Raw genomic sequence first — 21,422 nt, 5'->3', positions numbered from 1 at the left:
CTTTCCTTGGCGGCAGTGGGTGGTCTGCAGCTCTTGACGAGCGACTCGGATCTCTCTCAGGGCAGCCGCCACGACGAATACATATCCCCTACCCGAACTGCCTCCAGGAGCCGAACGATTTCCTACTACAGCAGTCCGAGCGCAAGAAGCGCCACATCCTCGGAGGGGTTCTTCGCTAGGTCGTCGACCTTGCCATCAATATTGGAGAGCGAAAGGAGCCATGACGCCGGATTCCGCAATCCCTTTCCCTATCCAGGCCTGCAACTGCAACCTTCCAACAAGAGTCGGAACCCCTTTGACGACTCTTACGCTGCTGAATTGAACGCCCAGTCAACAGTTGAACCGCCTTATCATGTGTTTTCGAAGAGACGAAAGTGGTTCATCATCGTCATTATTGGTGCTGCTGGGTTATTCTCGGGACTTTCATCCAATATCTACTTTCCAGCGCTGGACACTATCTCAGAAGTAGGCTCTCCAAGCTGTCCAAGTGTGCAATGGAAAAATATTGACGAGCTCGTTAGGATCTTCGAGTTAGCCCTCAGATGGTGTCCCTGACGATCACGTCCTATCTTGCCATTCAAGGCATCTCACCCTTGCTCTGGGGGTCGATATCAGACGCCCTGGGCAGAAGGCCCATCTATATGGCCTCATTTGCAGTCTACATCATCGCCAACATTGGCCTCAGCTTTTCGCCAAACTTTGCCGTTCTCCTCATCTTTAGAGGCTTACAAGCAGCCGGAAGCGCTTCAACTGTTAGCATTGGTGAGTTGAAGATTGCAACTCTGTTAGTGAATTGGTCGTAACCTCATCTCATAGGCAATGGCGTCATTCAGGATATCTCTCCTCCCGTGGAAAGGGGAGCTTTTGTCAGTTTCTACCAAGCAAGTAAGTTGCAAAGCCCCAAGGGTCATGTCATTCGGTGTCATTGTTGGCTAACTTGGAGCTTACCTCAGTCCGGAACTTCAGCATCGCCATCGGACCCGTGCTTGGTGGATTGCTCGCAAGTTTTCTTGGTTTCCGGTCCATTTTTGTCTTTCTCTTGATTCTATCGTCCATGGTCATACTGGTCATTATCACGTTTCTACCCGAGACCATGCGGGCTATCGCTGGAAACGGATCCCTCCGACTAGAAGGCGTCTATAAGCCGCTGATTCTATATATTACGAAAGAGCCAGACTACTTAGAGAATCCCGAAGACCCGTATCGACAGAAGGAAATTACACTAATGACCTTTGTTGAGCCACTGAGGTTGCTCGTTCAGAAAGACATTCTCGTCAATCTCCTCTTCGGCGGTGTGGTGTACACCGTATGGAGCATGGTGACGTCAAGCACGACGGGTCTTTTCAAGCAGCGATTTAACCTCAACGAACTCGAGATTGGTCTTGCCTTTCTACCTAATGGTAAGTTTAATTCAGCCCAACAGCAATAGTTCCACTGCTTACATACACATCAAGGTTTCGGAACAATCATTGGTTCCGCCATTGCCGGCAAGTTGATGACACGAGACTATCTTTCCGCAGAGGAGGCGTATAAAATATCGCACAAATACGGTACTACCGAATGTTTCACAGGTGGCAACTTACCTGCCGACTTTCCCATAGAACGGGCTCGCCTACGGCGGCTGCCATGGATTGCCCTCATATTCGTCGTCGCCACCGCCGGCTATGGCATGTCTCTCAACTTTTCCTCCTTAGACTCACGCAGGGGCTGGATTGCCTTACCTCTGGCCCTGCAATTCTTGATCGCCGCCGCAAGCAACGCTGTGTTTGCTCTGAACCAAACCCTCGTCACCGACTTATGTCCTGGAAAGGGTGCCAGCGCCACGGCCATCAACAACCTCGTTCGATGTGGACTCGGTGCTATTGGTGTTGGGCTTATAGACATATTTTTAGAAATGACCGGACCTGGCGCTACGTTTTTGGGCCTGGCACTGGTTACAGTTGCAGTTAGCCCTCTAGCGGTAATACATTGGTACTGGGGTCAAGGTTGGAGGGCGAAGAGAATGAGAGCGAATGAGATGGCGAGATCCAAGAGCGCAGTGGATAGCTAGATTTATATCAGGCTCGCCTGAAAGAAACAGCAAGTAGAACAACATGTTAATCTCAAAATAGAGGCCGCCAACATTTCTTTGGGCTGTTAGACAGAATGATATCCTGTCTGCATGCCGAAGCACGCTTATGTAGTGTATGCACGTGTTTGGGCTTACGAAGCCGTGCCCGGGAGATCTGGGATACAGTTTTAGGTACCCTCGCCATGGCAGCAAGATGTGCTTGTAGCGGTACAGATCATAAAAACCCCCAAGGCGGTCATCACTGTCAGTTCGGATAGTACTACCTATTGATGGTACATGTAAGGGTACAGTTGCAGAGAGTGTCAGGCCTATAATCGGGACGGACCTAGCCATCCAACCCTTTTAACATCAATATTATATTCATTGACCCCTTGCGGCGCGACAATGTCGCAAGTCAGGATGGTAGAAAAGAAACCAAGGGTAAGGGTAATCCATCAAGCAAAAACACGTAAGCATATGAACGCGATGATAACCTGTAATAAGTGCTGATGAATGCTACCGAGCCAGAAGGATGGAAAAATCCGAAATAAACAAACAGTAGTGACGATGATGTGAATTTTACAAGTTTGTTCACAGCGCCTAGTTGTATGATTCCCCAAAAAGCCGTCTTCTCCTCAATCTCTCCCAAGACACCTGGTCTAAAAAATGGAGAAGCTTACCTAGTAGCGTCATAGAAAAACGTCCGACAATCCCGATGTGGATTGTGGCTAAGTAAACTCACAGCTGGACCTCTCGAAAGCATTAGATTAGAGAAACATTTGAAGGAATTCCTGATCCTGCCATCAGGTAACAGTAAACGTTGGCTAGACAATTGCTATTGGGATCGTTTTATGGCTCATCATTTTGAACACGAGAACGAGTATCTCGTTGAAGCCCATAATGAATGGAAAGCATCAAAGTATCAAATCGGAGCATCCGACCCGGTCAGCTACTTGGCTTTCAGTCATGTGCTCACTATTGAGCAAGGTAACTTGAGGCCAAATGTATGAGATTTTCAGCCTTTTTACAACTGATTTAAAAGTATGCTTCATGGCCTGACGTTGAATATTCTGATCATCACTTGCGTGGGCGAAGCTGGGGCTAGACAAAATCGTTTCAGTCTTCGATATCTTGCTTGTGACCCGTCGGCTCTGGCTCTTGTCATGCCTAAGATCTTATCTCCAGTGCGATGTATCTACCTATTACCATTTTGATACAGACATCAAGGCCCTCGCGGGTTTCTGACCGAGGTCCAAGTCGCGTGTGTGAAGTCGTTGCCTGTACGCCAGGACTGGCCACGACCGCCGGTATGTGCGACTAAAACCAGACCATTGGCATAGTTGTACATGCTACAAGATTTCGACATAAGTACGGCCATAGGCTCAAAAAAATTAGCACTGTGGATATTCTGCAGCAAACGGGGGCGCGCTGCTGAACGGCATTCGCTGCTCGCCGCGCTGCGGTCCTTCGGCACAGTCTTGGCTGCTCCGACAGTGGCAAACACGTTGGGCCACTAAATCTAATGATCGCTTGAACCGCTTAGCATGTTCAAGTTTCGGGCCACTATTGCAGGTTATGTCAACGCTGGCTCGGCTCTGTAACTGCAGGGTTCGTCATATAACCGGGCAGTTCTTCTTATAGCTTGTTTGTGGGTCTTGTTCTCCTCAAATTCTGTGAACAAGTTGTGCGCAGCAAATAGTCTCCCACAAAATCTAATGCCATGGGGCCTAGGTTGGAGTCCAGTAGTGTTAGGCCTACAGCCAGTACATTCATCAGTTATGAGTTCAATTTCAAGTCATAGTAGCCCAGTTCAACACTTGTGTTTTACGCAAGGCGTTGTGTGGTTGTGCCATATGGGTCTCTAAACTTTTGTGTAATACTATTGGCTATCCACCTATCCTTAGCATAGGCAACGAGGCGGAATTACGTTGCAGATCACACACTCAACAGTGCTCCGGCACCGATGAGTTCACAGCAAAACGAACCGAGTCATTAAGTTTGTCTCGACTGAATGATGCATAAAACTTCGCGAACATCGAAGAGCAGTGATGTCTTCGGCCGGGAAAGAACAAGAAGGGGGTTCGGCTTTGGCCCTTTCCCGACTGACATCATTCCCGAGACCAGCGACCTGGCAATAGACTTCGGCTTCCCGATATCGCATACCCGAGCGGGGTTTATCTTATCTGCCAGCTCCAACGAGGCACGACTACAGCAATCAATTATCCCGCGGAAAAGACTTGTATAAAAGTGCTATTCAGCTGGTGAATGTTGAATACAACTGACTAAAGAATTGGAAAGCACTACGAAGAAGAAACGAAGTGTAAGTGAGGAAATCAACAATCAGAAATGGCAGCGAAACCTTGCTCGCCTGCCGGAACGTACCTCTCAATGTCTAGAATCGACCAGCAACTGAACAAATACATTGGAAAGTATGTCGCAGAAAATGAAAAGTCGCGCCAAGTCAACAAAGACGCCTCGCAATCGCTGCCGGGAGGGACTACCAGATCTGTTCTATACTACCAACCTTTCCCGCTGGCTTTCTCAGGAGGTCACGAATGCCATCTGACGTCGGTGGACGGCCACGAGTACCTTGACCTCGTGTCTGAATACTGCGCCGGCATGTTCGGTCACTCACATCCAGACATCATCGCTGCCGTCGAAAGCGTCACAAAAGCTGGCTTCACGCTGGGTGGGCCGACGCCGAAGGAGGGTGAACTGGGGATGCTACTAGTTGAGAGGTTCCCCAGCATCGACGCTGTCAGGTTCTGTAACTCGGGAACGGAGGCCAACACAATGGCGATTGCTACGGCTTTGCATTTCAACGGCCGGAAAAAGGCAAGTAAGCGGCACATACGAGTGTGATGTGCACCTGTTTGGAACGAGTCAATAGTAACACATGGTTGATTGACAGGTTCTAGTTTGTGAGAATGGATATCACGGCGGTACTCTTTCCTTTTCAAGCGGAAACCCGCTCATTCTCCCTCATGACTTTGTTTACGGTCGATACAATGACATTGACTTCACTCGACGTATAATCACCGACGATATCGGCGTTATTATTGTAGAGCCGATGCAAGGTGCAGCCGGAATGATTGCAGGGTCGAAAGAGTTCTTACAATTCCTCAAAGACGAGTCGACTCGAACCGGCGCCGTCCTCATTTTTGACGAGGTCATCACATCACGACTCAAATACGGCGGGCTTCAAGAGCATTTCGGCATTACACCTGATATGACGACCATTGGAAAACATTTCGGCGGAGGATTCTCGTTTGGTGCTTTCGGTGGCCGCAAGGAAATCATGGACTTGTATGACCCGGAGTCACCGCGAAGTCTCTTCCATTCGGGAACGTGGAACAACAACGTATTTTCGATGACTGCGGGCATCGCTGCGACAAAGCTCCTATCAAAAGAGGCTATCGAGAGAAACAACGAGCTAGGCGACAAACTTCGTAACGATCTTGCCGCGGCTTTTGCATCAAGAAATGCATCGATTGTCACACTCACTGGTTTCGGAAGTGTGATTGGCGTGCATTTCAACGGAGCGCTGGCAGACAAATTGCGGGACCTATTTTTCTTCTACCTCCTCGATAAGAGGATTTACGTTGGCCGTCGGGGTTTCCTTGCCTTGAATCTCACACATGGAGAGGATCACATTAGTCGTGTACTCGACACTGTCAAAGAGTTCTGCGCTGAGATTCTGTGAAAGTCAGGATACTTGGCATGCGGCCTGTTAGTTGCACTGCTTGAGAAGTGAGGTGCGGCAACACAATAGCAGAAGTGTCCAAAACATAGATCTCCGCCTAGCAACTGAAATCAATAGGAGATGCTATTGCACAAGTCTAGCCCGCTTCGTCGTCCCCAGAAAGAGACATAATTGTCCCCCTTGCGATCCAAGACTTCATGCGTTATCCAACTCCTTGTCATGAAGCTCAGACAGGAAGGTTGATAAACGCGCAGGATCAATCTGGCTTGGCAAACCCGAAATTAACGTTGTCATTATCTGTTGCCAGCCTCCATATGGGTGAACCTCAAAGGCCCCGGACCCCTGTTTATCGGGGTAGATCAGCCTATCGCGCGGGGTAAACAACACCGGCGCGGCGGCCAGCGACCGTGCTTTTCATTAAAGAGTCTCCATTGTCCAATCGATCAATTCCATCTCTGCTCTCTCACGCTATCGCCATTCATTCTTTGCACCCAGCTGCCAAGCGACTCGACGTGCCAACAATTCCTTTTCAACGCGTCTGGTGTCACCTCCGAAACCGCCGCCCACCATGCCGGATCTCGGCCTCCGCCTCGCCCCACTCCTCCTCGGCCTTCTCTCCGGGCACGTCCTCGCGCAGTCTTCCCCCGGGTTCCCCATGGTCATCAACACTTGGGGAGGCGCGTTTACCGCCGCTACCGACGCCGCGTATCAAGCTCTCATCAAGCCGGGTACCTCGGCCCTCGATGCTGTCGAGATCGGCTGTGCAACCTGTGAGGCCAACCAGTGCGACGGCAGCGTCGGTTTCGGTGGCTCACCAGATGAGCATTGTGAGACAACCCTAGATGCTATGATCATGGACGGCGTGACCATGAAGTCCGGGTCAGTTGCCGCGCTCCGTCGCGTAAAGAATGCGATTGGCGTGGCTCGACACGTCCTAGAGTACACCTCGCACACCATGTTGGCTGGCGACCTGGCGACAGAGTTTGCCATTGAGAACGGTTTCCCAGCGGAGAATCTCACGACAGAGGCATCGGCTGCAAGGTGCGCCGAGTGGCGGCTCAATAACTGCCAGTCCAACTACAGGCAAAATGTCACGCCTAATCCCAAGTCGGCTTGTGGCCCGTACACGCCCATTGAGCTTGACTCAAGCTCCTCAGAGTATTTTGACCTTATCGCTCCAAACTCAGCCCAGGCGTCTCACGACACCATTTCAATGATGGCATTAGACGCCAATGGCGTCATGGCAGCAGGAACCTCGACCAATGGTGCTTCGTTCAAGGTGCCTGGGCGTGTTGGTGATGGTCCGATTACCGGGTCCGGCTCCTATGTCGACGGAGATGTCGGTGCCTGCGGCGCAACTGGTGATGGCGACATCATGATGCGGTTTCTACCTTGTTACCAGGCTGTCGAGAGTATGAGACGAGGAATGAGTCCCCAAGAGGCTGCGAGGGATGCCGTGGTACGCATGGTGAAGAAATACCCTGCCGTGTCAAGTGGTATTGTGGTTGTCAACAACAAGGGAGAACACGGGGGAGCGGGGTCTGGATGGACTTTCACGTATGCGTACAGGGGCGGCAAGATGAACGCTACCGAGGTTGTAACTGTGCCGCCTGTGTGCGTCAGTCGTTCTCTGAACAATGCAGAGCTGAAGTAGTTAGGTGCATCCCGCAGTATCAATATCAAGATAGACAAGATCCGACCTTAGTAGATTTTCTCGGTTTCCAGTACTCATTTGCCGCTCAACATGTCGCCTTGTGTTTCCGTGTACACTGACATCTCTAGAATGCAATATCTCTGGCCGGGTGAATCAGACCCAGGGTTCAAAGACGTCAAAGCAAGGTTGTCTATCACCATTGTGGGGTCTCAGCACACCATTGCTTCACCTACCATTGAGGACCCCAACCAACATTCAGATCAACCAATCGGCCTTCTTCAGTCCCAGACTATTATGTCGTTTCACCGATACCGCGTCTCCTTACCCCCGGGTCTGGGCTTTTCTTTCACTTGTTCTCGACTATCTTGAGCCCCTCGAATGTACACTTGACTAATTTGGTCATGCGCCGAGACTCGTTGCGAGATCACGACGATAGCCAATTACCTTCTTGCACCCATTTAGATATTGCGCAATGGCGGACAACTTCCCGGGATGAATAATACTGACGGAGATATTGTCAGCGGTGCGAATATTAGTCTCTCGTGCGCCATATAAAATGTATCTACCTATGCGTCTACTTATGCACCTCGATTTGAAACGACCGTGTTTCAACTGTATAATAATCCAGTCACTTGAAAACATGACATCTCGTTTGAAAGCATCTGTTCCGAGAGATAAATGGTGGCAATGGAGATGGTTCTCTCCTGAGGATACCAAGGAAGAGAGACGATTGATTACGAAGATTGATCTCCTCTTGGTGCCCTACTCAGTCCTCGGTATGTTTAGATTCGAAATTGGGGGAAATTAGGTTGCTCAAGCTAATGAACTCTTTTTTCAAGGGTATTGGGTCAAGTATGTCGATCAATCCAATCTGAACAATGCCTATGTCGCCGGCCTAAAGGAAGACCTTGGCTTCTATGGCAACGAACTCGTCCAGCTCCAAACTTTGTTCACTCTAGGATCGGTCCTAGGCCAGATACCATTTCTGTAAGACCCAAAGCCGCAGCGTTACGGACCACAATCTGATTCAAGATCAAGCTTCATCATGACATATGTCCCCATTCAGTATCTCATTCCATTCTGCGACATTATGTGGGGAGTATTCACGCTGCTGCAGTATCGTGTCAACTCCTACGGCGAATTGGCTGCGTATAGATTCATGGTCGGCTGGTTTGAAGCTGCATTTTTTCCAGCGATGCATTACGTCTTTGGTATGTCAAATATTCTTACCTTACTGCAGCTTCTCACTAACGAGACTCCAGGCTCCTGGTATCGAGGTCATGAAATTGCTCGCCGTGGTGGTATATTCTATACTGGTCTAGCAGCTGGTACTTTAACCGCTGGTCTCATCCAGGCCGGGGCATCTAGTTCACTAGAGGGTGTTCATGGTAAGGGTATCATGTCCTCAACAATGCTAAAAGTCTGTGGCTAACCGTACGCCACAGGCATGGAAGGCTGGCGCTGGATGTACATAATCTGCGCCATTATTACAATCCCCGTCGGCATCTTTGGGTTTTTCGTTATTCCAGGCACCATCGATCAACCCAACCGATGGTGTGTCAACGATAGAGACATTGATACCGCACGCGACCGTCTTGAAAAGCACGGCCACGTACTACACGGGAAGATGAAATTTAGCCACATTACAAGAACCTTGCTAGGTTTTCGCTTCTGGCTTGTCATTACGACCGACGTTCTTTTCTGGAACGCCGGCATTCACAAGAACACTGGTTCTTACTTACTCTGGATCAAAAGCCTTGGACGATACAGCGCGGCAAAGATAAACGAAATGGGAACCATTGCACCCGCACTAGGCATAGCCTACACACTTATTGCATGTTTCGCCTCGGATATGTTTCTAGGCCCAGCTTGGGCCATTACGATTTGCTCGGCTCTCAATGCTCTTGGGCTTATTTTCCTGACCATATGGACAGTCCCTGAAGGTGGCCTATGGTTCGGGTTTGCGACCATGTATTGGTCCAACGCCTTGTCTTCCATCTTCCACGGATGGGTCAACAATCTACTACGGGACAGTCCTGAGGAACGCAGCTTTACTCTTGTGCTGATCAACCTGCTTTCACAGAGCTCGACTGCTTGGACACCGCTGCTCACCTTCCCTACAGTGGAGTCTCCCAGGTATAGAAAAGGCTTTTCGTTCTGCCTGGGATGCGCGGTTGCTTTGATCATCTTCACCTGGATCATGCATTACTACTTGAAGAGAGACAAGAGCCAAGACATCTGCTCTACCGACGAGGAAACAAACAATCGCCACAGCAGTGGCGCGACAAATTCTCTTGAAGGCCATGCCAAGAAAGCGGATAATAGCAATACTGGGGAGAAAACCATTTACGGAGGCGAAAGAGAAACGCAAGCACGTGACGACGAAAGCAGGGCACTCTGAACTCACGGACTATTAAAATACGTCAACTTGGTCTTTGTGTGTCTGCGACTATGTTTGAAAAGGCCTAGAGAACCATCCACGGATAGCTAGGGGCAGCAATTGAAGCAGACAGTTTTAATGAAGTGTTTGATTAGGCTGGGCCATGAAGTTATCAAGCACCCGCTATGACACATGATGTACTAATAGTTGAGCTCACCAAATCAAAATATCTTTAGAATTGAACCATAATCCACTTATATACAACTCGACTTTGTTTCTGACAGTTTCGTATCTTGGCCTTCTTGTTTCCAACCATTGAGTGGCAAGAGATACTAAAGGTTTTGCAACGTTTTAATACCTCGATCCTCAAAATCTTCGTGGCTGTTTCCAAGCAAGCACCCACAAACGTTTAGTAAACAGGGACCTTGAAAGCGGGAAAAGTGTAGGTCCAGCTGTCAATAGACTTCTCATCGTTGACGCAGTTGAATTCCGAGCTGTTGCCGCGCCACAGCGGACGAGTGGGCCACTGGCAGAGCATCTGGGTCTCGCCAGCATTGACGTTGGTAGAAGAAGAGACGGTGGCGTTAAGGCGGCTAGGCTTGTTCCCATTTTCAACCCAATCAATCATGGTGTCCATATTGTTTTGGGGGTAGGGGCCAGGCTGGAGGCTATTAGTACCGCAGTGACCGGCACCAGGGACCAGGTAGAGCTGGTACCAGTCCTCGAGGGATCTGAGAGCCTCCTCATCGGAAGAATTAGGATACATGACGGAGCGAACGGATTGCCAGTAGTGAACAGAGGACCCGGCAGGGATGCTGGAGTCAGACTCGCCATGGTAGTGTAGAAGCTTGCCACCCGAGGTTTGGAAGGGTGTTAGGTCAGGAAGGGTGGTTTGGAGGCTATCCATGTAACGGATCATGCCAGTGTTCATCCAGTCAACGAGAGTGTCGTAAGTGACGTTATTGAGGTCGGACAAATTGTCGAGATCGAGGAGCTGGACGAACTTTGTGACGTATTCGCCGCCTGTAGATGGAATGCTGAGCTCCCAAGCATCAGTCTCGGAGTTGTAGGTCGTGGAAGCGTCACCGAGCTCGGAACCGATCTGCCAAGACAGGTAGGCACGCTGACCCTCGGCATTGAAGACACCGTCGTAGATAGCTTGAGCAACAGCGACTCCCTGCTCAGATACAGTGCCATTTTGGGCGGGCTGGTAGCTGGTGGTGCTGCCCTGGGCTTGTCTCTTGTTGAAACCGAACCCAAGGGAAGTGCTGTTCTTCTCGGCACAGTAGTAAGACTCCCCAATAATTGACTTCAGGTCGAACTGGAGCTTGCAAAGATCAGTGCGAGATATAACACCATCGACGCGTCCGTCGAGACCGTCGCAGGCGGCAATGGTGGAGTTGACGATTTTGGCTAACTCGCAAGGAGGAGGATAGTAGTTTTGAGTGTGCTCAACGGCAGACGAATAGACGTGAAGAACTTGTTGCTGGGCAAACCGGAAAGCGGGAGCGCCTGCAATGACTCCGTCATATTCCTCGCCCCAGCGCTGAACCTGGCTCATACCCTCGCGGCCACCGTCAGAACATCCCTCATAGTAGGTGTAGACCTTGTCGTCGGCGGCCAAGCTGTAGAAGCCTTTGGTGATGGCTTTGCCGACCTGGGTCATCTCACCCAGAGCCTGGTACCCGAACATATGGGTGGCGTCCCAGTTAATGGAGCCGTTGCCGTAAAGAACAACCTCATCATAGCTGTTGATGAATGCATCATAGCCGGCATCGGTGGCACCTCCTGCAGCGCCATAAGATAGACCGCCGGTGGCATCGCTGGATAGTGAGAAGCCGCCTCCTCCGGCTACGTAGAATCGACTCTTGAAGTCATCGGGGCTCGGAAGGGCATACTTGACAACGACGACATCACCCTTGCCAGTATGGGTGTATTGGACCGTGACGTTGCAGTAGGTGTATGTTGTGCCGGAGCTATTGCCGGAGTTCATCATGCCTCCGCCAGTGGTGGCATTGTAAACTGGGAAGGCGGTGACGGTCGAAGGAAGAAGGTCGATTCCGAGAAGAGTACCGTTGGAAGGCAAAGCGTTCTGAACATTCTCAACAGTGCAGACATCGGTAAGAGAAGATGTGCTGGCTCTGACCGCCAAAGCACGTAGAGCCGCTTTGGAGTAACGAGACATGTCGGGTGTGCGGATGGACTGTTATAGGAATTAAGCGAGTGAAAATGAGGAACAAATAGTTTAGGCGAGTGACAGTGCTGATTTCTTCTGGTAAGAAAAGAAAAGTGCTCAGATATGGACGCTTATATAAGTGTTTTTCTTAGCAGCACAAGTATTCATCACCCCTTTTCACACATGGATTCGATCACAGTGTAGCTACGTACATGAGCAAAAAGTTGCCCCACATGTGATCTATCTGTACGCCTCATAGCGTCGAGGCGCAGTTTACGAACGAGAGCTAGAACTTTCGCATTAACCCCAGCTTGCTAGGCTTTAAAATGGGACCCGTAAACTGGGGTCCTGAACTAGCTTCAATTTGACGAGCAAGACTGTTATAGGGCTGGCATTTCGGACGAACCTCGTCATGTGGGAAACTAACTCCCGATACTTGGGTAGTCTTTTGGTTCATCCAATGATGTACTTTGCCCTTCCACTATGATGCCGCGTCACTGAAATCCTTGATAATCTTTTTTTAGAGAAATATATTGTGACGCGTTATCTGCATGATTTAGAGTGATTATTAGTGATCACGGCGGAAAACTCCGTTTGCAGTCCTTGACTTGAGATTACGTTCAGTTTTTATATACAGCTTTAAAGAGGTCTATTCCTCTGCATACATACAGCTCCAGCTATACACATCTAGAGCATCTGTTGTTTAAAGCAACTTGGGATAGCCATGTGCAACCGCTCGTGGAAATCAGTGTGGACATGCTGTAAGTGGTGCATCAAATAGCACCGAAGTGTTGTTCCAGCCAAGAGTTATCACTGACGAATCACAAAATCTCTTTTCCTGGTCTTTGAACTAAATATTAATCTAATCTCCGAGTCGAAGAAAGCTCTCATATTTCCACCTCACCATCTCCTTAACTTCATTTGCGTAACAAGTCTTACTTTCTTTAGGCATACAGCAGCGTAGAGCGAGTAGTGATTGCATACTGTTTAGAAATTTTTTTCGGAAACGCCCACAAGGCTCAGTAATCTGAAAAATCTAACGTTTCGTGGATCAACTGAGCCATCTCGTTGTCCCCAATGCCAGAAAGCTAGATACAGTGGCGGCGGTTCTTAGGCCGGGATCAAGTCGGCTAAAGGATTGTGGGTAGATTGGGCCATAGACTCCACTGCCCCAATACGTTCTTATTAATATCCAGAGCCTAGGCTTGATGATTTATGATTCTGTACAGCGAGTGCGCCGCCTCCTGCTTCTTGTATTGCTATCACTGGTCAATTGGTGTTTATGGGGCAGTTGCGATGGACAATCAGGATTCGGCGCCGATCATGAAGTGGGGCAAGCCCGAGGTACAAGACCAATCAAAATTTAGCTCGTCAACTTCCTATGAAGGAAACAACATACTTACGTAGCAAAAACCTAGGAGGTAGGCGAACAATACCTAAGACTGGGACTATAAAGCAGGTCGTATCCCCAAGTCGAAACAACCAGTCCATCAGAAACGGAAGTAGAGAAGATTCAGTGACGTCTGTTTTGGATAATTAAAGCTTGGACTTCACACAGCTCGTCTTCCTCTAGCAGAAGTGGCTCTGCTGAACTTGCAGCACAGGGGCAATTACGAATAGTAAAATATGGTTTGACAAAATTTCCAAATCTTTTCGTCATCGCACTGTTTTTCATTCCATTCCGAAATCAACCCTCTAGTAACCTACGTTTTGAACCTTTCTCAAACCACCGTTGCTTTGCTTTACTAGGGTCTCTTCGACAATGTATCAATATGGAGAAAGGTTAATTCAAAAGTGAGTGAACTAGATTCTAGATGCTCCTGTCGTAAATAGCCTACCTGAGCGTCAATATCAAGTCTCTTGTGCGCTCGTTTGCCATTAAATATCAAATAGCTATTGCAAAGATTGTCATATTCACGCGCCGAATATTTGCGTAGATATCTCGGTTACCCCTCTTCCCCGAAGTACCTCTAACCAGGGGATGACACCTAAACTAAGCGACAAACGCGTATCACTCATAAAGTAAGCATGCAATGTTTAATGTCTATAAATTCAATGCTAGTTCCAGTCAAATTAAAGCAAACACACTATGGAAGAGACGGGCGTTGATAGCCAGGTCAATTTCCTCAGGACCCAACCGCCTCGAGGCCATAACAACAAATCGATTGGCCAGCCCAATGATTATTCATCGGCACCATATATTTAAAAAGCCTTGATGGCAAGAATGTCTCTGAGCCCCACTTACATAGTTCGCCTGTACCTTCCCCCTTCCCACACACGCACACAATTACACCTGCTTTATGAGACAAAATATGATTGTACCGTCACCCTATTTTACCTATACAGGCGGAAGCGGGTTGATCGCAGACTCACCAAACAGACTCGCCGTGCTTTCGATTGATCATCACCTCGTTTGATGAAAAGTAGGAGGAAGTGCTTGAGTCATGAAGCCCCCATCAACTAGGACGATAAGGACGGTCTCAATGTATGTGCCCACCATACCGGTCGTTCTACCCTTGAGAAAGAGATTAAATCCACTTCAAAACCCCTGTCTGACATATTGCTTGGCAAAGCTTGATTCGATCCTTTGTCATTTATATGCCGTTATTCCGCCCTGTTTGTCCATTCTGAGCCTTTGCTCGTTCGTGACCAACCTGATGTCTCTCCTAATTTGCACAACGAGTCAGTATGTGGCCGTAGGTAAATTTGATAAGGTGTATGCAGCATTTTGTGCTCTTGCTTCGAGTCCAGACGTGACTCGAAAGCGTTCTCGAACAATCTCACATGGTTTGAGTTTTCCTGTAAACGGGTGATCCCGTTACAGAGGATTGAGCGATTCAGTATTAAGAGTGCTCTAGTAGCGCTATGGTGAGCCGGGTGCCCTTGCGACTGTATGACTTTGGTCTTTCACTCTTGTCCACCCCTACCGAGACTATCCACATTTCAAAATTCCCAGGTTCTCTCTGATCGGTCAGCTTTCTGTCACTAAAAATGACCCTGGAGTTTATCAGGACGTGTTTTCCGGACGCAAATGCCGTTGCCTCTTTTTGCAGTAAACACAACGTCAGTAGAGAGACGTTCTATGTTGCCGCGTGGTCTTTCACGTTGAGCGTATATAGCGCGACCCCAGCTGTCACGGCACACGTGGTACGAAGCAGCCAAGACAATGTCCACCAAGCATTCTTTCCGGTATCAGCGACGATCGAGAGTCACATGACGGTCTTGGAGACTTTTCCGGCTTGCCACATCACCCAAGCATGCTCAAGAATTGACTCAGATGAGTTCTTCAGCCAGCCTGTGCGTTCCATCGAATTCCACTGCGGTAGCACTGCGGTGGGATTCGCGCAAAACGAGGCAGCTGGCCTAGATTGTGAAGTCATAGGAGCTATTCAAGCCGTTCTCATGGTGGATAGTGAAGGGCGCGTTCATTTTCAATGTAGGCATATGTATTAGTCGTACTAGTCCGGCCTTTTGATGTCTCTCGCCAGGCTTTACTGTCCGTTTCTAACACATAACAGACTCTCCGTTCTCCATCCCCGCACCCTCAGCAGAAGCATTCCTGGAAACCTTCTTGATAATCGTTAAACGATTCGTAAGCAGCCCTCACGACACAAGTCTGAGCGAACTCGACATCCTCGGCTCACTAAACCGCACGATGTTGGAGGCTTGGAGTCCCTCGCATCTCCCAGCTGTGGAACGCTGCATCCACGAATATGTTGATGAACACGCAAAGAACCACCCTCAGAATCAGGCCGTGGTTGCTACCGAAGGTCCAAATTTCACATACACCCAACTATCGGTTCTCTCAAGTAATCTGGCGGTTTATCTACTCGGACTTGGCGTCAAAAAGGGTGAGGTTGTCCCGATCTTGTTTGATAAGTCTTCACTTGCGGTTCTCGCCATTGTTGCAATTATGAAGGCGGGAAACGTCTATGTCGGTTTCAGCGCTGAGACGCCGCTTCACTTTCTACGAGAATGTTCTTCTATTGCAGATGTTCCGCTCATCATCACGAGCCGACAACACGAGCATCTTGTTGAAAAGATCGGTTGTCGGGCGCTGGTTTTGGACCAAGAACTTCTCAAGACTCTAACGGGCTCGGCAAACATGGATATTTTCTCATCTCCCGCTCGCCCGTCCGATCTGGCTTACCTGGTGTTCACTTCGGGATCTACTGGCGTTCCCAAGGTATGCTCGTGATGGTATTTGACACCTTGAAAAACATTACTAACATTTCAAACACACAAGGCTGTCATGACAGAGCATAGAGCCTACGTTACAGATGCCCTAGCACAACAACGATCTGCCCTCTTAGATGCCAACTCCCGGGTCTTTCACTTCGCCTCATACAACTTCGATGCTACTAACTTCGATGTCCTCAGCACTTTAATTGCCGGCGGCACCATTTGCGTCCCCACTGAGTTCGACCGCATCAACCGAGTCGCTGGGGCCATCAACGACCTTCGAGCCAACTTTCTAGGCGTCACCGCCACCCTCGCACAAACCCTCGATCCAGAGGATGTGCCGCTCCTCAAAGTCGTCATTCTATGCGGTGAAGCCAACAGCACCGAGCTCGTCCATAAGTGGACAAAGCCTGGGACTGGACGCCGGGATGTTATCAACGGCTACGGACCGTCCGAGGCGTCGTGCGCGTTTTCGTATAACGTGTACACGCGTCAATCGTCGCGGGCTAGTAATATTGGGCGTGCCCTAGAGGGAGCGTGCTGGGGATGGGTTGTCAATCCGGATAACCACCGCCAGTTGCTGCCTGTGGGAGCAAAAGGCGAGCTGCTTATTCAGGGGCCGACGCTGAGCAGGATATTTAAACGAGGCAGAAAAGACATCCAAGGCGTTCGTTGAGGGTCCGAGCTGGCTGCCGGTGGGGACGGTGCCTGAGCTGAGAAGACTCTACAAAACAGGAGATCTCGTGCGACAGCTTCCGGATCAGTCTTATGAGGTATTTGGCCGCATTGATACGCAGGTTAAGCTGAATGGGCAACGGATCGAACTTGGTGAAATTGAGCAAAGGATCAGGTCAGTTACCATGCTGAATATGAATCGTTCATGGAAAGTAGCCAACCTAACTTTTCGCCTCGCTTTCAGTCGAATCATCGGGGATGATTACCTCATCGCAGTTGAGGCTTTAAATCTTTCTTTGTATGAGCTAGGGGGTTCTAAACATTTGGTTGCCTTTTATGCCCCGAACATAGGCAGTCATCAGAAAGACAGTGCGGTACTGGATCTCATCGACAGGAGCAAATCTGCAACCATAAACGTCCAGAACGCCAAGACAAAGCTCGCAGACTTTTTGAAAGCCATCGCAATTCCTCAGGCATTCATCCCACTTTGCTTCATGCCCGTCACTATCCAGGGGAAGCTCGACCGAAAGGTTCTCCAGGTTCTTGGCAGCCACCTCGACAGAGCTACGGTGGCTGCGTTCTCCGCTACGTTTCCAACGGCGGGTGGTGATCCGGTCAGGAAGGAATCTGAGAAAATTCTTCAGGATCTGTTTTCTCAATCTCTTAGCTTAAGCAAAGATTTAATCTTCCGCAACTCGAACTTTTTCGCTTTGGGCGGAGATTCCATCAAAGGAATCAGATTGGTGTCTCTGGCGAGAAATTTAGGCTTTCATCTTGCAGTTCCGGTTAGCGGCCGCCTTTCCCTGTGTATCCTGCTCAAGAGACAAACACTGACCATTTAACACGATGCGAATAGGACATACTTCAAACCCCACAACTTTCCCGCCTTGCAGAGTTGATGGAGAAATCCAAGGCAGGACGCAAAGTTGCGTGCGAGTACCGACAGTTCGACGCAATTGCCAACCAAACAACTGGCGATGAAGTCCGGGAAAAGGCAATGCACTATGCGTCTGTAGTGGGTGATGTTGAGGACGTGATCCAAGCCACCGATCTTCAAGCTTCTTGCGTCGCGTTTTCTACTTACAAGGAAGAACGCCGTGGAATCAACTGGCTACTTTGCGATTTTGTATTGCCCCTTGACGAAAGGGTCATCCACCGGATATGCGAGTGCTTGACGACGAGACGTAAGTGCACTTATGGAACGGAAAGGTGTCGCACCTATGCACAAGTATTCTAATCCATCTCAGATGCTACGCTGCGGACGTTTTTCATGGCACACCGACGAGCTTTGTATCAAGTTGTATCGAAATCCTTCCAGCCTCAGAGCAGAACCCACCTAAACCTCAAAGACATTCACGAGACCACAGAATGCCTTATGGAAGACGACCTGCAGAGCAGAGAGGTCGACATGACTCAGCCCCAGACGACGTTCGAGCTGCTGTCCTGCAGCGACGCCACTCGTATCGAGCGACTCATCATTCGCATATCTGCAGCCCAATACGACGGTCACTCAGTCGCCATCCTAGGCCGTGAGATGAATTTCCTTATCAACAATATCGAATATGGCCACGTTCAATTGCGTGAGCTCAATGGTAGCTACCCAGCGTACCTCCACTATGCCCGAGCCATGGAAATCGAACAGGGAATCGAATACTGGCGCTCCCTTCTTGCAGGCGCCGATATGACAGAGATAACAAAACGCAATTCCCCTTCCGGCGACAATCCCTCCAACTTGAACTTCGTTGACGGTGTGCTCGTCAGCACGTTCGAGACTCGGCTCTTGGAGTTAGCCACGATAAACAGCAACACGGCCACGAACAAATTGGCAGCCCGCAGCACCAGAGCCACCATTGCCAAGACAGCGTGGGCTCTCACTCTAGCTGAGCTAACAGGCAGAGACGATGTCGTCTTCGCGTCGACTGGCTGGGGACGCAACAACCCCGTGGAGTTTGCCCAAGACGTGATGGGCTCCTGCACTTCCCACATACCCACACGTGCGCAGCTCAAACCCTACACTGGCGACCACAGCCCACAGTCGACGTATGGCGAGCTGGTCGAACAACTGCAGGCCCAACACATTGCGTCCATGCGGTTCGAGAATGTTGGGGCCACTACCATTGTGGAGAAATGCACGCCGTGGAGACGGTGGACGCGCTTTTCGTCACTGCTCATCTTCCAGGGGTTGGATATTGAGACGTCGCAACAAGCTAGCCACGGCAATAATGAACCAGAGGACGCTGCTGCCGTGGTCAAGCTTACGGAGATCATGGACCCTGGCGATCGCGCGGATATCATCGTACACGTAGAGCCGTTTGGCAAGCAAACGCGGGTGATGGTGGCGTTTGCAAAGAAAAGTGTGCCCGAGGACGTGGCCGGCATAATGTTGCGGAAGTTTAAGCAATATTTGGAGTTGACTACGCAGCGCACAAATCAACCCATTGACCTGGGGGATCGCAACTCATGTCCAGTACTTCCAATCATCTGCAAGATCGCGGACGCAAAGGGGACGGAAGAACAGAGCGTGAGTGACAGGTTATGCGAGAAAGCAAAGGCTATTGTGAAGGAGGTATGGACTGATATTCTAGACGTGGAGACTCACAAGGTTAGGGAAAACGAGTCATTCTTTGAAATTTGGGGCAATCCAGTGTCTGCAGCGGCCCTTGCCCACGATTACAGAAAGAAAGGCCTTGGTGTCTCAACCGAAGACGTTTTACGGAATCAGACTGTGAAGGAACAGATTGCAATGATCTCGTCGATAATTGGAGCATAATAGTCGATAAATTTCTGTGAAAGATACATAGACACATAATACAATCTTAGCTCCGATTCCTGTTCAGTTCGAAGCCTTTTTGCCATTACAAGTGACTTCGCAGTAAGATCTAGCTTTACAAGGCTATAGCAGAACCGTTTCAGCTTCTGCGGTCTTGGTGATCCGACTTGCAGGGCTGAAATGAATATCGTTCATTTTAAATACCGTGGTCAAAATCTTTCGATTTGAATGAAGCGAAGTCTCGGATTTATATGATCACCTGGGTTCCGCTGTTTGCGTTCTTTGGTTTACTGTATTCTATAGCATTTTTGGCTATTGCTTATGCCTGGTGCAGCCATATATGTGCCATGATACTATAGCCTCAACCAAGATTTTCCAAATAAGCAGCGTAGTCCCATTTCTTGCCGTCTCTCCAGAACCCTTCCACAACAGGTGGCCGAGGGGTCTTGCCCTTCACAGAAACCTCGTTTAACCAACTCCAGTATGTCGTTGACTTCCAGCCCTCCCTCTTCCACTCATTGATGTCTTTATCGGGTTGCTTGTTGAAGACAGGGAGGACATCTAGTAAACTCGCATCATGAGCAATGCAAACCATGATGTTGTCTTTGACATCCAGGTCTCGCATCTTTGATACCGAGTCTGCTGCTAGATCAATGTCCGTGTATACTGGGTGCTTCCCGCCTTGGGGGAGCTGGTACCACGGCGTACCCCGAGCCGATTCGTCGTCTTTTGCGTTAGGATGATATGGCGTAAAGAAAGAGCAAGGGCACGCTGCCTTGGAAACCCAGTCCGAGCGTCTAGTGATAGCCGAAGCCGGAATGCCTTCTGGAAGCGGGGTGTCTACAGTTGGCCGGAAGACGCCTGCGAAGTGACAGATGTCGCCACCGAGGAAGATGAAGGTCGCTCCACCCGAAGATGAAGATGGTTTAGTCCTCGCAAGGGCGCAGATGTGCTCTGGTTGATGTCCAGGGGCTTCGAGGAGATAGAGGGAGCCGTCACCAAAGAAGTCTTGAGCCTTGAACTTGCCCACTGTGAGACCGCTGTCAAATTCTGCCTCTTTCAGCGTTCGGTCTTCAAACTCGGGGCCGCCTGTGGATCGTCTCGTCCACCCGGCCTGCCCTTCGATGAGAAGTATCCAGGGCCTGTGACCAAGGTCGTCGACTTGGGGAAGACGGACACGTCTCCCCGGTGGTCGAAGTGTGCATGAGACCAAATGCAGTAGTCATTAATGCGAGTCAGCAAAAGACGACACGGTTATTCACTAATATCTTACCAATACTCTTGGGATCGATGTCTCCATCTCTCAAGACCTCATCAATGCCTTTTTCGACACTCATCCCGAAGATGACACTATCGGGACCCAGCACACCTTGTTGAGCGGCCTTCGGCAGGTTCCAATAGTCTTTGCGGACTCCAAGATCAAACAGTGCTTTCTTTCCGAGTCTTTCGTTTTCGAGGAGGAAGGCTAAAGAGCAGAAGTTGATGACTTCGTGCCCTGGTACAACCGGCTGGACGAAGGACTCAGCCGTGCCGACCATGGCAGTCGTCGTGTCAATCAGCTTAACGCGCACAACATTGTCTGAATCTGGTATATTGGCCATTTTGTGGTGCTCCTCGCTAAGGAACCTGAAAAGAGGAGGCGGTTTTTGGGAAGAGAACAAAAGAAGTTGCTGCTTCGTCGTACGAGAGCCTTGAGAGCGGCACGGACTTAACGTCATCACTGATCACCAAGTGGAGTTTGCTTCTCCACTTCCCCAGGTTCCGTCCCAATTCTTGAAATCTTGATACCTCATTGGCAGCCCGAGAGTTTTGGGAAAACCATATCCGAAAGG

General features: G+C 49.6%; 8 protein-coding genes across 8 annotated transcripts; 6 read left to right on the top strand and 2 right to left on the bottom strand.

Moving 5' to 3' along the window:
- Positions 1–641: 641 nt before the first annotated feature.
- Positions 642–2,050, top strand: ColSpa_07539 (itaconate transport protein; the record flags this gene model as incomplete). Its single annotated transcript, XM_049273751.1, has 4 exons — positions 642–762; positions 817–885; positions 954–1,400; positions 1,455–2,050. 4 exons carry the CDS (start codon positions 642–644, stop codon positions 2,048–2,050), a joined length of 1,233 nt encoding a protein of 410 aa, XP_049129708.1.
- Positions 2,051–4,396: 2,346 nt separating this feature from the next.
- ColSpa_07538 (beta-phenylalanine transaminase) lies at positions 4,397–5,753 on the top strand (the record flags this gene model as incomplete). Its single annotated transcript, XM_049273750.1, has 2 exons — positions 4,397–4,889; positions 4,969–5,753. The coding sequence occupies 2 exons, from the start codon at positions 4,397–4,399 to the stop codon at positions 5,751–5,753; spliced, it is 1,278 nt and encodes a 425-aa protein (XP_049129707.1).
- Positions 5,754–6,321: 568 nt separating this feature from the next.
- On the top strand, positions 6,322–7,407 carry ColSpa_07537 (putative isochorismatase family protein; the record flags this gene model as incomplete). The annotated part of the gene is made up of 1 exon (XM_049273749.1): positions 6,322–7,407. One exon carries the CDS (start codon positions 6,322–6,324, stop codon positions 7,405–7,407), a length of 1,086 nt encoding a protein of 361 aa, XP_049129706.1.
- A 1,045-nt stretch (positions 7,408–8,452) lies between these two features.
- Positions 8,453–9,808, top strand: ColSpa_07536 (putative transporter SEO1; the record flags this gene model as incomplete). The annotated part of the gene is made up of 3 exons (XM_049273748.1): positions 8,453–8,618; positions 8,670–8,795; positions 8,853–9,808. The coding sequence occupies 3 exons, from the start codon at positions 8,453–8,455 to the stop codon at positions 9,806–9,808; spliced, it is 1,248 nt and encodes a 415-aa protein (XP_049129705.1).
- Positions 9,809–10,196: 388 nt separating this feature from the next.
- On the bottom strand, positions 10,197–11,972 carry ColSpa_07535 (target of rapamycin complex 1 subunit mip1; the record flags this gene model as incomplete). The annotated part of the gene is made up of 1 exon (XM_049273747.1): positions 10,197–11,972. One exon carries the CDS (start codon positions 11,970–11,972, stop codon positions 10,197–10,199), a length of 1,776 nt encoding a protein of 591 aa, XP_049129704.1.
- A 3,646-nt stretch (positions 11,973–15,618) lies between these two features.
- Positions 15,619–16,821, top strand: ColSpa_07534 (nonribosomal peptide synthase roqA; the record flags this gene model as incomplete). Its single annotated transcript, XM_049273746.1, has 2 exons — positions 15,619–16,149; positions 16,210–16,821. 2 exons carry the CDS (start codon positions 15,619–15,621, stop codon positions 16,819–16,821), a joined length of 1,143 nt encoding a protein of 380 aa, XP_049129703.1.
- Positions 16,822–17,718: 897 nt separating this feature from the next.
- ColSpa_07533 (nonribosomal peptide synthase nlsA) lies at positions 17,719–19,590 on the top strand (the record flags this gene model as incomplete). The annotated part of the gene is made up of 2 exons (XM_049273745.1): positions 17,719–18,004; positions 18,068–19,590. 2 exons carry the CDS (start codon positions 17,719–17,721, stop codon positions 19,588–19,590), a joined length of 1,809 nt encoding a protein of 602 aa, XP_049129702.1.
- A 361-nt stretch (positions 19,591–19,951) lies between these two features.
- Positions 19,952–21,191, bottom strand: ColSpa_07532 (cytochrome P450 monooxygenase andK; the record flags this gene model as incomplete). Its single annotated transcript, XM_049273744.1, has 2 exons — positions 19,952–20,751; positions 20,864–21,191. 2 exons carry the CDS (start codon positions 21,189–21,191, stop codon positions 19,952–19,954), a joined length of 1,128 nt encoding a protein of 375 aa, XP_049129701.1.
- Positions 21,192–21,422: the final 231 nt, after the last annotated feature.

This window comes from Colletotrichum spaethianum (assembly GCF_022836535.1).
Source record: "Colletotrichum spaethianum MAFF 239500 DNA, contig19, whole genome shotgun sequence".
Taxonomy (NCBI): Eukaryota; Fungi; Ascomycota; class Sordariomycetes; order Glomerellales; family Glomerellaceae; genus Colletotrichum; species Colletotrichum spaethianum.
The sequence above is the reverse complement of the archived record's forward strand: the minus strand, read 5'-3'. Positions and strand labels throughout refer to the sequence as shown.